At 49.0% G+C, this 17143-nt stretch overlaps 1 protein-coding gene across 1 annotated transcript in view; it reads right to left on the reverse strand.

The window, feature by feature from the left end:
- Nucleotides 1–17143, reverse strand: part of DAAM1 (dishevelled associated activator of morphogenesis 1) — a 90266-nt gene that overhangs the window by 27972 nt on the left and 45151 nt on the right. Inside the window, exons 4-6 of the mRNA XM_058853138.1 lie at nucleotides 11305–11394; nucleotides 2487–2558; nucleotides 1186–1280 (exon numbers count right to left, since the gene is read on the reverse strand). Coding sequence (XP_058709121.1) covers nucleotides 1186–1280; nucleotides 2487–2558; nucleotides 11305–11394 — 257 coding nt within the window. The remainder of the gene's footprint in view (nucleotides 1–1185; nucleotides 1281–2486; nucleotides 2559–11304; nucleotides 11395–17143) is intronic.

Raw genomic sequence — 17143 nt, forward strand, 5'->3', positions numbered from 1 at the left:
ACAGCACTGCACACTGCTGAGGCATTTTAGGGCCCCCATGCCCAGTGCCATTCAAGCTGAGTGTCCTCTGGTTTGGCAAAAGGCATGGGCTGGGAAAAGAGCTTTGGAAAGCAAACGAGCCAAGAACACCCCAGCACTGGGATGATTTTAATTCGAAACAAGCCATGCTGATGCGCAGCAACAAAAGGGGTAATTGCAGGCTTGGGGAAAATTGCTTTCTCTGCTCCAAAGCCTGCTCTTCTTCCAGCCAAAGTCAATAGGAAAGTTAGTGTTCACCTCCCAGGGTGCAAAAGTAGGGCCAATAGGTAAAATTTTCTATGGAGCCTGCTGCATCCCTCCAAAAACACTCAAACCCCACTTTTAAGGATTTTGTAAAGTTTCATGCTCACTTCATTTCACCAGCCCTGCTCACTGCAGGGACCAGCACCCACAAGGACCAGGTTCTCACAGAAATCAGGTGCTCACCCTGGACCCTGAGAATTTCTTACCATCACCACAGGTGGAAGAAGGAAAGGTATTTGCAAGCAAAAGTAAATTTGTTTCTTCCATAACCAAAACAGGTCAGGTATTTCCTAATGGAATGTATTCCCATCAGAAGATGTTAACCTGAGGCACCTTAAGTGTTGCAAAAGTGTGCATGCAGACTCCAGAGAAAATAACATTAGGAAAAGCTACAGACATTCAGAAAGAGTCCCAGCCATCATTTATCCTCCCCACCAAAAATTGTTTTCCATTTCATAAAAGCCTGAAGATCCATGTGACTTTATTCCCCTATAAAGTGCAAGAGCAGTTGAAGTTGAAACAAAGGGCCTAGCTGACCAATAAAAATTGTTGTTTTCTTGGGGGGGAAAAAAAAAATCAATCTTTAAAGAATTTTTACCTTCTGTTCAGTACAAAGGAAAATCTGGAAAAATAAAAAAGTTGCCTGATTTTTTCTGAACAGACAGGGAGGTCCTGGTGGCTCTTGGTCACTAAAAGGACCAAGAAAAACGAACAAAATGACAAAATGTGACATAAAAAAAGCAGTTGGAGAAACAAAAAAAATACAAAGCAATTAGTGCCTCAGAGTCCTCGCTCCCCTCACCAGTTCCCATTTATATTCCTATTTAATCCCTTGCTCTGCCAGAGAACTCAAATCCAAAGCCACAACCACAGCAATAAAGCCAGAAAAGGGAAGGGAATTGCCTCATTGGTTTTGTCCGCAGTGCAGTCTTCAAACTTTCAATTGTTTTATTTCTCTCCTCCTCATCTTCTTTTTCCAAGGCGATCAGTGACTTTCTCTGTGGAAGGAGGAAGGCAGAAATCAGAGGGGGAATCCCTCCCTGTGTGCCCGAGCAGTGCCCACCACACACTGTGCCATGGGGATCCTAAACCCATCCTGGCAGTCTGGAATCCTTGTGGCAATCACAGAACTCGGGAAAAGGAGCAGAGAGGAAAAGCACTCCACGGTCTGCAAGGAGACAGCCTGGACTGGGGACAGAGGGATGAAGGCACTGTCTTTAAAGCCCCCACACAACTCCTGCTCTGCTCTGCACTCATGCAGCCTCACCTTGAGTCCTGGGGGCAGTTTTGGGCACCACAATACAAAAAAAAAGACATCCAAAAAAGACATCAGGCTATTGGAGATCATCCAGAGGAGGCCACGAGGATGGTGAACAGCCAACCCCCAGTGCAACCCAGCAGTGTGCATCTCAGCTGAGGACAGTGGCTGTGTGCACAGGATGCATCTCCCACACTGGAATTTGCTCTCCAGTTGGGGCTGGGGATGGGATTTGACCCCTGCACCAGGGCTGCCTGCTCCCTGGGCATGCACGAGCCACAGCTACAGCTAAAGCAGCTCCCCAAGTGGTTCCTGCACCACCCAACAGTGCTGGGCCCCAGAAGTGTCAGGGTGAGCCCTGCCAGCCCCAGCTGAGGCTAATCCAAAGCAGAGAGAAAGGGTCCCAGCAGATATGAGGAGCTGTGCTGACCCCTCCATTTAACCCAGCTCCTCTTCAGCAGCACGTCAGGGAGATCAAAGCCACCCCCCAGCATCTGGCAGGCTTTGATCACAAGCTCTGCTCAGGCTCAGGGCTCTGCCTGGCTGGCAGCCCGTGGCCAGCACTGCATGTTTCTGCCATCCAAGAGGGAAGCAGCACACTCCCTCCTGGCTCACAGCCCCTGCTCATCCCTCTGCCCCATCCCTGGAAGTGTTCAAGGCCAGGCTGGATGGGGCTTGGAGCAACCTGGTCAGGTGGAGGGGGCTGGAACTGGATGTTCTTTAAGGTCCCTTTCCCACCCAAACCCCATCCGTGGTTCTGTGACCGTGTGAAACGCCCCAGGTGCCGTAGGGGCATCTCCATTTTGCATCTGTACCTGTTGGTCCAAGAGATGACACTGCCTCTGTAACACCTGCCACCCTTCAGGCACAGTGCTGACACACTGTCCCCACCAAACTCTGCCCCACAACGGGCTCAGAGGCACCAGAGCTCTGGGGGAATACTCACAGCAGCCATTGAATTCAGCTGATCGATGTAGAACTCTGGCCAGCTGGTGGCTCCTTTATTTTCTTCCTGGTCCTGGTAGGGGATAAAAAAAGTGAAACAAAAGCCAGATTAGTAGAAATAGTATTAACATTCCCTGCCCTTCATGACCAACCACTTGTGAAGCACCCCTGAGCCCTTGCATTCCTTTATATTAATATAGTGTGAGTTTCTATATTTTGAGCTTACCCCTGACTCCAGCTATGGGAACAGTACCTGGTTTATGGAACTCCCATACTTGAAATACAATTACAGCACCTGCCTATGACCAAACACTGCCCCACTGATACTGCAGCAGTCCTGTGATTATCAGCTTCTGGGAAAACACACTGGAATTTTACATCCAAATCTCTCTTGTTTCAATCCTACAGTGCCCTTGAAGCTTTGGCTGCACAGCCTTGAATATGCTCAGGGGGGAAAATGTTTACAAGCAATGAAGAGTGTTTAAATGTGACATGATCTAGGCTGCACTCCTGGAGCAGAACCATGACTTATCAACATCCTAAGAGAGACTCCAGGCACAACAGTTCCTCTGGGGACTTCGTAAGTCACTGGGAGGGAACATGCATCTGGCAATGTCACCTCTTAAAGGATGTCACCCCTGGGCCCATGAACTATGACACTGAATGATGCAGAGCCTCATCTGGCCATCCTGGTCCATGATGCCCTGCATCTGTCAGGGTTCATGAGGGGTTTTCAGGTTCTACCTTGTTCTTGTAGGACATGATTGAAGGACCTCTGAGCCCAGCTCAGATAACTAATGCTGGAACAAGTAGGCAGAATTTGAGGGCATACTTCATAATTAACCTTTTCCTCCACTTTCTTTTTCTAGAGACATCTATATCAAAAGAAGAAGAGGATTTCACAGCAGAAATGCCACACAGGTCTAGGCTGGAGTCAACAAATACTACACAAATCCCAAACATTTCCCATGGGTAACCATCTTCTCCTCACAGCCTGACTTGATGCATGGCTCTGCCCCGTCCCTAACTGTAAGAGATGTTTGTAAACCTCATCCTACACCACAAGCACGATGGTGGGAGCTGGACACCTCCTCTCTGCCCCCTCTCTGTGCACGCAGACAACTGTGCCTGCTTTCAGCAAGCCCGAGGAGCAGAGTGCTAAATATTTTACTGTGGCTCAAGGGGAGTATGTGGAAAATATTTGTGCATCCAAACTTCCCAATCTGCAGCGTGCCAAGAAGAGGGCACACGGGGTCAAGGACGGGTAGTTTGGACGAGACTCAGTTTGCCCCTGGGCAGAACAGCCTGTGCCTCCAGACCTGACCCTTCCTTTCGCTGTGCCTGGCTCCAAGGAAGGGACAAAACAAGCCTGAGAGCACCAAGAGGCCTGGAAACCTCTGCCCTTTGCTTTAACTCTTTTTCTTACCCCACAGTCCCTCAGAGGTGCCAGGCAGCTGGGTTGAGGCTCAGGCCACCTGTCTGCTCGGTGTCAATTCTGTCTGACACGGCCATCAGGGCTTCCAGCTCCTCAGCTGAGCCCTGGGCACTCGTGCCAACCCCCTGTACCGAGCTGCCTGTGCCCTGCCAGGGGAAGGCTCTGCACAGAGCTTGTGGGCATCCTGCTCTTCCCAGCTGCCCTGCCCCACTTAGGAGTCCAGCATGCAAATGTGCTTCAGGGGACAGCAGAGCTGGGACATTCACAGGTGCCTTGAACAAGGTCCTGTCACCTCCTGGAGGTGTCAGAGAAGTCCTTCCCATTGTCCCTCTGATAAGGAGCATCTCTGTTCCACCAGAGACAGCAGCTGGGAAGGGTGGCAAGGTCCCCACCACGGCACAGCAGCAAGAGGGGTCCAGATGTGCCCAGCCAGGAGAGCTGGGCAGGGAGTGAGGTCCATGCTGAGGAATGGGGAGGGAAAGCAGCAGGGCTGGGTCATCCCACATCCCAGGACCTTCCCACGTGCTGTGAACACCTGTGAGGCAGGCAGGGATGTGGACCTGCTGCTCATTTAGGGTTGAAAAGAAGCGGTGGAGCAAATAAAGGTCTCCAGGGGGTGGAGGGGAGGCTGAACAACAAAATTGGCTAAACTGCTCATTTATAATTAACTTGCTGCATTATAAATATTTCCCTTTGCTCGGCTCCCTCGGGCTCTTGCATTTCCTCCCTGAAACCCCCAATTTACAGAGCACTCTCAATTAAGTGCAGCAGAACCTCATTAATTCCGATGAGCAGCTGGGCAGGCTCGTCAGAAAGCAGCTTCCCAGGCAAAGGGGGACTGCACAATAAAGCAGGCAAAGATCAGGGCACGGGCTTCCCTCCCCTCAGCTCGCTGCAGGACGTTGCTCAGTGGTAATTACTGGGGCTAATGGTCTACAGCACACTGATAAGTGTCCTTTGGTGTATTCCTGGTGGCAAAGAAATCTCCTGACAAAGCGACAGCCCGGAGGGAAGTGAGTCACAAGGCTCTGCTCAGCACCAGGAGGAGGGAGGAACCTCTCCAGCATCAGGGTTTGAAAGGCTGAGTGTGTAAAATAGTTTTCCTAGCACTCAAGGTGGGTTTTGGGATGTGGGTTTTGCAGACTGCCCTTGGGGAGGGATGCCCAGACACAGCTGAACACCTCCAACATCTCCAGGATGTTCCACTGCATCACTGAACATCTCCCCATTTCTTATTCTCTGGGCTGAGTCTCTGCTGTGTGTGCTCTCAAGCAGCAAAGAAGTGAGGGCTGATCTGAACCCTGCTGGAACCCAGACTGAGCTGCTCTGTTAGAGGCACATTGATGGCTTTAATTGGACATCAGCATCCCTCACTGTCCTCCAGGCCTTGATGTGCTCAGCTGCAAAAATTAAGACATGCCAAAATTGCACAGACAAGGGCAGACCTCGGTCCATCCCCTGCTTTGTTCCACCTGCTCCCCTCACCTACTTCTTTCCAGAAACCTGGCAAAACCACAAATCCCATCAGCTGTGGCCCTGGTGTCACCCTCTCGTGTCACAGGCTCTGCTGTTCCTCTCGTGTCCTCTCTGCTGTTCCAGTGGATGCTGCCACTGGACTGTTCTGTGCCCTGGTGGCAGTGGGTGTTGTGATGTGATGTGAACCCAATAAACGAGCTCCATCCCCTCCTCAGCACTGCAGGGCAAGCAGTGCCCAGACAAGATGCCTCATTAGCAGGAGCTTTCTCAAGTGAAAGTCACCAACCTGCCAGCTCCAGCCATCCCTTTGCTCTTCCCAGGGAGATTTCAGTCCCCTGTCACGTCTTGGTTATGAGCCTGACACTTCCACAGCCTCAGAGCATCAGCAGCTCCCACAGCCAGACTTCCTTCTCTTCCCAATGACCACTGGACAGAGGAAGTGGGGGCTCAGCCAATGGTGGCTCAAAGCAATTTCAAGGCTGGTCTCAACCTACTTGCACCTGGAAGGTGCATCCCCCCAAGCTCCTGCTGCTCTGACCTGCAGGAACGCAGCTGCTGGGAGCAGTGCAGCCTCACAGCATGTCCCCATGCTGGTGGGGAGAACGACACCTGTTATGCTCCTCAGTTCTTTGCCACCTGCTTTGCTTCCTAAACAAACTTCTGGCAACATCTTTTGGATCCTCAGTCTGCAGCTGATGTCACACCTGATCCAGCAGCCTGCTTCCCTACGCTCACAGCCCATGTGGTGATTTGGGATAGCTGGATCTGCTGCTGCTTTGGGATAACTGATGGTGGCTGGCTGAGTTCCCCACCCACCTGATGTCCAACACAGGAAGCTACATCCTACCAGGCTGGAAGGAAAAGGCTGGCTCACAGCAGCCAGCTCCATGCAAGGCACAGAGAGCCCTTCAGTGACAACACCCGTGGCTTTTCTCCAAGGTACCAAGTGATAGGACAAAGGGAAATGGCCTCAGGTTGTGCCAGGGGAGGCTTAGATTGGATGTCTGGAATAATTTCTTCACTGCAAATGTGGCCAGGCACTGGAACTGGCTGCCCAGGGAGTGGTGGAATCACCATCCTTGAGTGTTCAAAAAAGCAGGGATGTGACACTTGGGGCCATGGTTTAAGGGAGAGCATGGCAGCACTGGGTTAATGGCTGGATTCAATGATCTCAGAGGTCTTTCCAACCTTAACAATTCTATGATTTTGGTGGTTCACCTCCCTCTTGGCACCATCTGCAAGGCTGGTCTGCCCCAGGAAAGTCACAGGAAGGGATTAAAAAAACCCTCTTCAACTGGCACCAGCTGCAAAAACAGCAACACCCCCTCCATTTTTACACATGGTCCTGACATAACTTTCATTCTGCCCAGTGTTCCCCACCCCTCCTTGCTGCTCCATAAGAGCAGAGCAAGGGAAAGCTGGCAGCAGCTGGCAGCTCACTGCATTTTGGCAACCCCTCCCTCCCTGACTGCTCTGGATGATCCACCTGGATGCTGTTTGCAAGGTCAGAGAGGAAGCAGGAGGTGACACAGACGAGTTTTAAAGTTTAAAAAAAATGAGGTTTTTTACGTTTCTGCAGCCTGTGTGAGATGTTTAAATGCAGCCCAGCCCCAGCAACATGGCCCAGCCCTTGCCAGGCTTGTGCTGGTGGAGGTTTGGGCCCCCCAGGGCTCCCTCATCCCTCCAGGTATCCCTGGAACAGCACCTGAATGATTCAATCAAGCTGCTTCCCCATGGGGCCATGCTGCAAAGGGCTGGAATTTCATCAGACTCTCCCCAAGCTGGGATCTCAGGGTCTGAACCAGCCCAGCCCAGCCTGCTCTGGTTTTCCATATGCTAACACTTCCCATACCCTCTCCTCCACAAACACACACGTGCCCTCGTACGCTTTTCCCAGGGTTTAAAAATTATGCTCCCCATAAGCAAATATAGCATGACCAGATGCCTTTCGTAGTCAGCTGGTTCATTGTTTGAAAAGCTTCACTTTAAAATCCAAAAAGATTGCTAACAGATGCATTTTTTGGCCGGAGAGCAAGAAAAAAACCTTGCTTAAACAAAAGTGTGTTGTGATTGGAACTAAAAGGGGAATTACCTTGAAAGATAAAAACTATAAACATTTCCAAGTGAAAAACACCCCCAGCCATGCAAACAGCCAGTTTCTCTCGGTCAGCCTGAGCAAATGACACCTGAGATGGTATTTCAACCTGCTGCTGCAATAACAGCAGGTATATCTGAATGCTCAGAGGCCATGAAACCCTTCTCATCCATCCCAGGTGACCCTGGAGCATGGCAAAATGCCGAGCTATTTTATCCTCCCCTCCCCTGCATGCCATCTTTGTCAGTTTTTGCTCTTAGTTCTGCTACTGCAGCAAAAATATGGGGAATTGATGTTTTTTAAATGAAGGAAATGGAACACAAGCCCCACGAAGGAGCTGCAGGACTGAGCAGGACAAGTGGAGGAACAAGCTGGAAAGTGAAGCTCTCTGGAGGGAGTGGGTGGAAGGCACAGTTGGAGGGGAAAGAGGCTGTCTGGCTGGGAAATAGAAGATTATTGGAGAGACATCACTCATTTCCCTATTTATCACATATTTCCCCTGAAAAATCACCACTTCTGCCTCTTCCTAATGTGAAAGGAACCTGGTTTTTATCTGACCCCTGAGGGAAATTTTAGATACAAGCTTTGCTTCACACTGCTTGGAATGATGCATCCAGGGTTAGAGATGCCACCAGGTTTTCAACACAGGCCTACAGAGCTCAGCATCACTTGGCATTCCTGCAGGTCGTTTTTCCTCTAGTCCAGCTTTAGAAAAGCTCAGCTGGACCCACAGGGAGAGGGGCAGAGCCAGACCCTGCACTCACATGAGCTGTTTTTCATTACCCATCCCTCCCACCTGGTTATTTATTCTGAGCTTCTGCCCCAACACCCTGTACTCACCCCTATTTTGAGGCTCATAAAAGCCACCCTTTGAGCTGCTTTAACAGCTTGACATGACATACATGGGCTGTGAGGAGCCAAATCTGCGGTTAAACAGGTCCTGCAGACTAAGCATGAAGGGTTAATCATTAACTCCCTCTGGAAAAAGGCCATCTCTTCCACTGAGGCAAACCCACAGCCAAAGAAACAGCAAATCTGGAAACCCTCCTGCTTCCTCCCTGCACTTCCGAGCAATATCCTCTCCTGGAGAGCGGGGCCAGCAGGGAGCGAAGTATTTTGGGATGAGGTATGAAACGAGTCATCGTCCAGAAATACCACTTCTAAAAGCAGATCTCATCCTGCTGCTGATGCTTCTCTGCCTTTGCATTTCCCTGCTTTATCCCAGCCATAGAGGGGCTGATGACTTCAAAGAAGGTCTCTCCAATAATCTTGAAATCTCTCTCCTGATCCCAGCACTGCACGGCTGCTGGGTTTAGTGCAGATTTCAGTTCCTCCTCGGGTTGCTGCTGACACAATTCACCAGCCCCATCACGAGATGCTTTTCGTCCCTCTGTCCCCTGAGCGACTCAGGGTGATGCAGGAGGGCTGGGACCATGAGGAGTTCATGCAGTGCAATCCCCAAGGATGGGATCAAACCCACTGTCTCCATGGATGGAGAATCAGGGAGGACAAAGCCTCCACCCTGCCAAGCCAGTCCTGTGGGCTGGGATAGGCAGAGAAGCCAGGATACAGAGCTGCAGGCCAGGGGGAAATATTCCAGGGAAAGAAACACACCTGGGGAATAGCTGGATTTCCCCTATTTCCTCGCAACAGGCATTGCCAAGGCCAGGTGCTGTCAGGTCTCTTTCCAGGACAATCCAGCAAAAAATGTCTCATTTTTGGTTTCCTCTTACGCAATCTTGCCCATCACAGGAATATATAAAACAGCAGCATCTGGGACGTGCTCTGGACAGCTGAGTGTGTGGATAACACCAACTGCAAAGCAGAAGTGCCAGCCAAAATTGGCAGCAGAGTAAAGAGCAAAAACTGCTCAGGGGACAATTCTGGATTGTTGGTAAGTCAGGCAGCTGCCTGAGACTGATGTCCACCTCTGCCAGCCCCCAGATGAAACTGGGTGTTACAAGCATCTCCAACAACAGATTGCTGTTGAACACAGGCTTTGGGCACATCCTGCACTTCCCAAATCACTGTCTCTCTGAGAGCAGCCAAGGCAGGCAGGTAGGACCACTGTCCTGTCCCCAGCTCTGCTGCCCTGCTGAAAAAGCAGACACTGCTCTCAGCTGGAGAAGTCCAGCCCCTCTCCTCAATGCCAGGCTACCATGTAGGTGATCTGGCCTCATAAATACACAGGAGCACAAGAAAGATTTCGCATGAGCTGCCAAGATATCCAGCAGTGTTTCTGCTGCTCACCAGTCATCATCACACAGGGCAGGACAGCCTAGAGCCTGCTGTGCACAGACATGTTCTCCAGCCCAAGTAATTCCTGATTCCCTCCACGGCTGGAGCCTTCATTGATATGGTCTCGCTCATTTTTAATTAAAAAGCAGGAGAAGAGCATTTGTCTCCACCAGCACATCTCCATCAGAGCAAGCACATGTGCTCTGCAGCTCACTGTGATGGTATCACAAGTAGGGAAGGAGTGGCTGGGAACAGCCAGAGGAATGAGGACCAGAGGAGAGCAGCAGCCAGGATCTAGCCTCAGATGGATGCCTGCTCCCAGAACCTCTGAGAATGCCCCAGGCACTTCTGTGGCTCCTTCCCCCCACGAGCAAGGAGTTTCACAGCACAGCCTTTAAAAACCCATGAGAGCAAGGAGGTTCTGGGAAGGGAAAGAGCCACCATCAGCTCCATCTAAACCCTTCCTCAGGAGATTAGATAGCACATAATCTCCACTCACAATAATCATTACATGGCTTTGCTTGATTTAACTCTCCCATTATCCACACACACCAGGGCAAGGTTCTGCTTATCCACCAGGGAGTGACGAGTGAGCATCCCCTGCCCATTCTCTGGTTGATCCAGACCAGTGCCTGTAATTTGTTAACATCCCTCCTCCCCTCCGATTTAAATCTCGGGCATGGCAGGCCTCTGTCTAACAATAATACAGGGATTTCAGGGGTATTTATGAGAGGCTTAAAACTTAATCCTACATGAGCAAGGTAAGCCTGCTCTTGGCCTAAAATGTGGATGGAAAATCTGGTGCCATTGCTACAGCAAGAGAAAAGAGGCGTTTACAGCAGTGAGCACCCTTTGAGTGGGGCCAGGGACTGCCAGCCCTGCCCAGCCACCCCCTGCAGCCAGGTGAGGGGCACAGTGGCAAATCAGGGAATGCAATCACAGAACCCTACAACAGTTTGAGTTGGCAGGAACCTTAAAGATCAGCTGGTTCCAATGCCCCAGCTGCCAGCAGGGACACCTGCCACCAGACCAGGTTGCTCCAAACCCCATCTAACCTGGCCTGAAACACTTCCAGGGATGGGGCATCCACAGCTTCTTTGGGCAACCTGTGCCAGTTTCAACAGCTCTACTGTAAAAACCTTCTTCCTGTTATCTAACTTAAATAAACTTCCAGTTTAAAATCATAACCACTTGTCCTACTGCAACAGCCCCTATTATAAAGTCTGTCCTCATCTGTTTTATAAGCCCCCTTTAGGTACTGGGAGGGGCTCTAAGGAGATGGTGAGCAGCCCCTCGCCCCTGCAAGGACAACCTCAGTGCCCACAGAGTTCCACATGGCCCTGATGTGCTGGCAGGGATGAGCATGGGGTTGGGGACACTCGTGGGGGACACTCCCTTCAGCCTGAATGGGCTGGGGACCAAAAACCTTGTTTTCCCAGGGTCACTCCAGGAACACGGACATTTCTGTGACACCCCAAATACCACCTGGCATCCCAAAAGAGCTGTGTCCTTTCCCCCAACTCTTCCCCATCTTGCATGAGAGGGAAGAGGCTCAGCACCCAACAAGTCTCTTACTTTTTTCTTGCTGCAGTATATCTGCCACTTCTTCTCCGCTGGCAGTGCAAACATGGCCTCTCTGTGCTTGTCCGTGAGGTCAAGTTCATCCTGGAAAGGGGAAAAGAAACACAAAACATGCACCATGAGTACACAAACAGGTGATGTACAGACACAACCCCCCCAGACAAGCAGTGTACATCAATGTGGGGCCACATCACAGCACAGCAGCAGCCCCACAGCATCATCCCGTGACTCTCAATTTGTCAGGGCAATGATGCCAATTCCCATCCTGCTTTTGCTGACCTCTCCTGACTCTGGGCTGCAAACTTCCCTGCCTTGTCCCTCCCAGACATCTCTTTCACTGCTTTTAAAGGCTGGAAGAGTTTTGGAAAGGACACCCATGAAGCCATCACAGCTGCCCATGAGACTCACACTGACAGCTTCAGGTGAGCAATCTCATCTGAGACACACAGCGAAGAAAAATTCAAACAGGACCTTTCTTTCTTATCATCATTGCTTCACTGGAGCACCCCACCTCGAGTGGTCCAACCCATTTCCATTGCTGACACCCTCATATCATCAAAAACTGTAGTGCTTTGGTTTTTGCTTTGTTTTCCTACAGCTAAAAATAGAAAGCTCTTTTCCTAATACCTACAGTTCATAAAGAGGTACCTCCTCTCCATCAAAACTGGATCACATACTGCCTGGCAGAGATAAAGCTGTTTACTGACTGAAGCCTTTATTGGTTTATCTGATTCTTTAAAGTACACATCCATTTTCGACTTGGAAGCTCGGTTAGCAGCGTGCCCTCCGCCAGCATGCCCGAGTATTATCAAAGCCTCATCGCTTCCTGGTGCTAGATGTAGGTCAAAGCTTTTATGAGGGAACTAAATAAAACATTCAGGCAGGGCTGGGAGGCTCATTGCTAAAGCCAACATTGATCTTAGAACCACGGGTGTCTCTTAAAATCACCACCACTGATGACAATCCTCGTGCTGGAGGGGTTTGGGGGCAGCAGTGAGATACTGGAGAGGCTGCAGAAGGTCACAGGAAAGCCCCCCAATGGCCTCAAGCCAACTCATCCCACCCAGACAGTCGATTTAAGTAAGAGGATCACCATTAAAAATCACACATTTAATTCCAGCAACCAAAAAAACCCCACATTGAAAACTCTCAAAGCTTTCCTGTCTGAACAATTACACTTATCAACTAAAACTGGCAGCTCCTGTACCCCAATCGAAGCCTCATTTGGGAAAGCCTGAGCAAGAAACCTCTGGCAGAAGATGGCTCCCTGCATCAGCAAGCCCACAGGGCAAGAAATTCATCTGATCTAATTCATGCTCATATTGCACTCAGCAGCCAAGGAAGGGAGCTTTCAGCTATATTGTAACCCAAACCTAGAGGCCCTCCAGCACAACAGTGACAGAGGGCTGCTAACAGTCCCAAACATCTCAGAAAGGCTTATCTATCCACTGCAGGTATTGATTTCTCTTCTTGATGAAATTACTCCTCAAAAGGAAAGGTGTTCGGAGCTTTTTCTGTTACATATTTCATGGAGGAGGCTTTGCCCTACATCTTCAAACCACCACGCTGCACAGAGCTGATGCTGGTGGAGTTCTGGAAGCAGACTTGGACACCTTTACAACAGAAAAAAAAACCATTTTGCTACAACAGAGACCGGGAAAAAAGAGAGGGCTGAGAAAACCTGAGCCCAGTGCAAGACACATCTCATCCTCCTGCACCCAGGGAGGAGAACCTGGGCTAGGGACTACTCCAACAAGTGCCATTCTCAAACATTCCCATGTCCTTAAGAGTTTGGCAAGTCAGAGATTTGTATCAAGCAACCAACCTCCACCCCAGCCTTGGGCAGGTCTCATCACTCTTCCATGCCTCAAAATCACAACTGCACTTCCCCGTTGTCTCCTCAGGCTATGAGCCAGTCAAACATCCAAGCTCTGCTTCAGCCTCAGTTCATAGAAATCACAGAATGGTTTGGGTTGGGAGAGACTTTAAATATCATCTAGTTCCAACATTCTCCACCCTCTAAACCAGGTTGCTCAATGGTCCCATACAACCCAGCCTTGAACACTTTTTTGAAAAGTCTAAAGGTGACCAACAGAATGATACCTACACAGGCTGAAATTCAGCTCATTGGAAAAGTAAATCTGGGAGTGTGGGGGAGGACAAGGGTCTCTTGATGAATATTTACCTCTGTGGGGAGGGTTTGAGAGAGCACAGGAAACTGCTTCCACTGTGACCCCACTTTCCAGCCATGTGAATCTGACAGTCAGGCATGAAAGCACCAGCCACCCACATCTGCACTTAGGTCCTTAGAAAAATATTCACTGAAACTTTCAAAATGCCCATACCCTAAAAAGACAACTTGTGCAAACGTGAAGCTTTATTAACCAAGAAAAAAAATCTAAACCAAGCTGAAGCCTAAGCGGGAGCAAGGAGGGACAAAACAGAAGAACATATTAGGTAGGTGCTGGCACATGACAACGTGCAAACACATCCAAAAAAGGTGCAGAAACGCTTCTAAGTCTCACACAGCACATTTCATTGTGCCCCAGCTCTAACATGTTCAGTCATCACAGCCCTGCATCACTCAACAACACCTACCTAATGATATCTTACAGGATGCTTGAGAGAGGTGTTTAAATAAATGCTATGTGGCACCAGTGAATATGAAAATCCTCATAATCAAAGAGTGACTAACAACTGTTATTCGGAGCCGTAACAGTGACTCAGCTGTGAAGAGTCAGGTCTTTGCTGGTTTTTAAGCGTATGGGGATTCCTGCAGCCAGCTCTCACCCTTTGCTTAGGCTCACTGATGTGCATCTCAGTGCAGGCTGCTCAGAAACTGCCCTTTCCAACTCCAAAAGATCAAGAAAGGACAGGAACAACACCTGTTTTCTGGGGGCTCACAGCCCACTGTAGAAATGCCTTTAACAACCGACCGGAGCCGCACGCGGCAGAGAAGCCGTGCAGAAACTCACACCCATATGGGCCTTCAATTAATAATTACAAGCTTGATAATTAGGTGATTCTAACTGGCAATTCATTTCATGGGCCATTTGCAATCCACACACTCCCACTACAGCGTGTGATGCTGGCAGCTGCTGAAGAGTGAGAAGACAACCAGTGGGTCAGTGTCCATCATCCTCACAGCCCTCACCCCTTGCTTTAGCCTCACCTTTCACAGCTCTGCCCCTTCCACCTGGCTGCCTCTCGTGTCAGGATCTGCCAACTTCACTATTTTTAATACTTTTTTGGAATCAGGTCAGTGGCACATAAAATAACAGCCTCGTTTTACCACTGAAAGGAAGTCTCTGCCCAGAGTGTTTTTACTGGAAAAAGATATGCTACTCTTAAATATTTATCCCGTACAGCTAAACTATTCACCTTTACATAAGGAAACAGGTTTCCACATTAAATCTTCATTTGAATATGGTTTTAGAAAAAACCTCATAGGGAAGCTTTGATTCTCAGTGTGTACGTTGCTATTTCCAGGAGGTAGAACACTTCCATGCTGTGTGCTCTGCTGAAGGCTCTCCATTCCAGCCAAGCAAACCTCACCCCCTCTCTGAGCTCCACTGAAGGTGAGATCTCACACCATTCTCCTAAAGCTATCTAAGAACGTGAGGCTCAGCTCAGCACACAGTGAGCACAATCCTCTGGGCCAAACAAGTGGTCCATAGCTTTCCCTTGGAGGACACACAGCAGCACTCATGGACAGATGCTCCCGTGGCCTGCACCTCCCTGAGCTGGCAACTTGATGGTATGAGGAGACCTCTGGTCAATCAACCCCCTGGTCAAGCAGGGCCATTGCCCAGGGCCATGTACAGATGGCTTTTTGAGTATCTCCAAGGAGGGAGATGCCACCACCTCTCTGGTTGGTAGCCACCACCATCTCCCATCACCTCCTGAAGGCAAAACCAGATCAAGCCAAAAAGCCACTGGAAGAAATGTTCAGTCCTCCCAGCAGGAAAAGCATCAAGCCCAGCCTCAGACTCACAGCACAGTCCTTTGAGACAAACTCCTGTCCCTGACACTTCACTCATGCCATGTTCTAATGAGCATCTTCCACAGACTGAGAGCCACGGGCTTTAATGGGGGCAACAGGAGGGAGACAGGAGGATGCTGCAAATCTCCTGGCTTCAGGAATGATCTCCAGGATGGCTTCCTGGAGCTGGGTGAACCCTAGTGCTGCCCACCCATGTCCAACAAGACCACAGCGAGACCAGCATGGGTTTTTCCCCTACATTCCACAGGTTCCTCATGCCATCAAACATTCTACATGAAGCATCTGGGGAGCAGATACTAAATAAAGAACAACTCCCTGTAAAGGAGTCTGCAACTCCAATATACCCTTACTGTAAGAAGGTACTGTAAGGCTGTAAGAAAAGCAGATGAAAAACCTTTAAATCCAATGCACCTCTCTGGCTGATAAATTGTGTAAGTGTAGCACATGGTGGAGCACTGGGGGTCACCCATTGCCATAACTGAAATAATTACTATATAAAATTTGCTGTTTTGTGCTGGGTTTGTATACACATATATATATATGTTTATAGAATGATAGAAAAGCTTATTTTGGGCAGAACCATAAAGATCAGCTAGTTTCAATCCATTCACTGTTAGCAGGGATGCCACCCACTAGACCAAGCTGCTCCAAGTCCCATCCAACCTGGCTTTAAAACTTCTAGGGATGAGGCATCCACAACTTCTCTCTCTCTCTGGATTTACTTATATGTGTGTACACACATATAAATATATATATGAATATATATACAGAAAGATGTCACTGGATCAATAAATGACCAACATAATAAACAGCAAGTGAATTTACTCCTGGTGGATGGATGCACAGAGTTTAGAAACCTCTGTAAGCAAGGTTATAGCACATAAAGATGAGATCTCTTGCATCATCAAATGAAGCATGAGAGAGATACAAGACTGTTCAAAAAAATTGGGAAAAAAATAGAAGGAAAAAACAAAGCGTGAACTTTTTGGCAACGTTCGGCATTAAGGGGTCCAGTATAGGAATTAAAAAGCCAATAAATAATGGCCTGTTGAAGCCTGCACCGCCTTCCTTTCTCAGGGGTCATATTGCTTTTTCACTCTCTTCCAGGCATTCTTCTCCAAGTTCATCAATTTGATTTATCCCAGAACGCTGTGGTGTCAGGGGAAATGGCAATCAGCATTTTTCCCCCCGTTCCTCATCTCATGTTTTTCCGCTGCCGGCCGGCGCTGCCCGCGCGGCCAGAGCAGCAGCTGCTGCTTCCACTGCCGGCCCTGCTGCCTTCAGCAAAGCCCTGCCTCAGAACACACCCTACTCTGCTTGTTGTTTTCTTTTTAAGCTGTTTTCTTGGAAAAAAAAAAAAGACATATTAGTACTTATTAATCAGCGGCTGTTACAAACAACCCCCGCCTCCACACCCTGTGCCGCAGGAAGAGATCCTCCAGCTGCAGCTTTATTTAGGCAACTACAATTCTCAGTGTATGCAGATTTGTCTCAGGGTTTGTTTTTTTTAAAGTCTTTTGTTTTTATTATCACTAAAAAAAATGCCTCCTCCTCAGCACACTTCTTTTCAGCAGCAGTACCCTGAGAGCTTAAAAACACCTCCTCAGACAAGCCAACCCCTGCTAATGTTATCACTGCGTATTTTTAATTTCTCCATGACAACTTGCAGCTGCAATTACAGAACATGAACAAAAATCGACTATTCATATTTCTTAATGAATAAGCATAACAGATAAAAGATTATTATTCATTTTGCCTTTATCATGTAATGAATTTCCTGGATAAAGGAAATTGCTCGCAGCCAAGCGAATGAGTAGCAGCAACAAGGAA

This window comes from Poecile atricapillus, chromosome 1 (assembly GCF_030490865.1).
Source record: "Poecile atricapillus isolate bPoeAtr1 chromosome 1, bPoeAtr1.hap1, whole genome shotgun sequence".
Lineage (NCBI taxonomy): Eukaryota > Metazoa > Chordata > Aves > Passeriformes > Paridae > Poecile > Poecile atricapillus.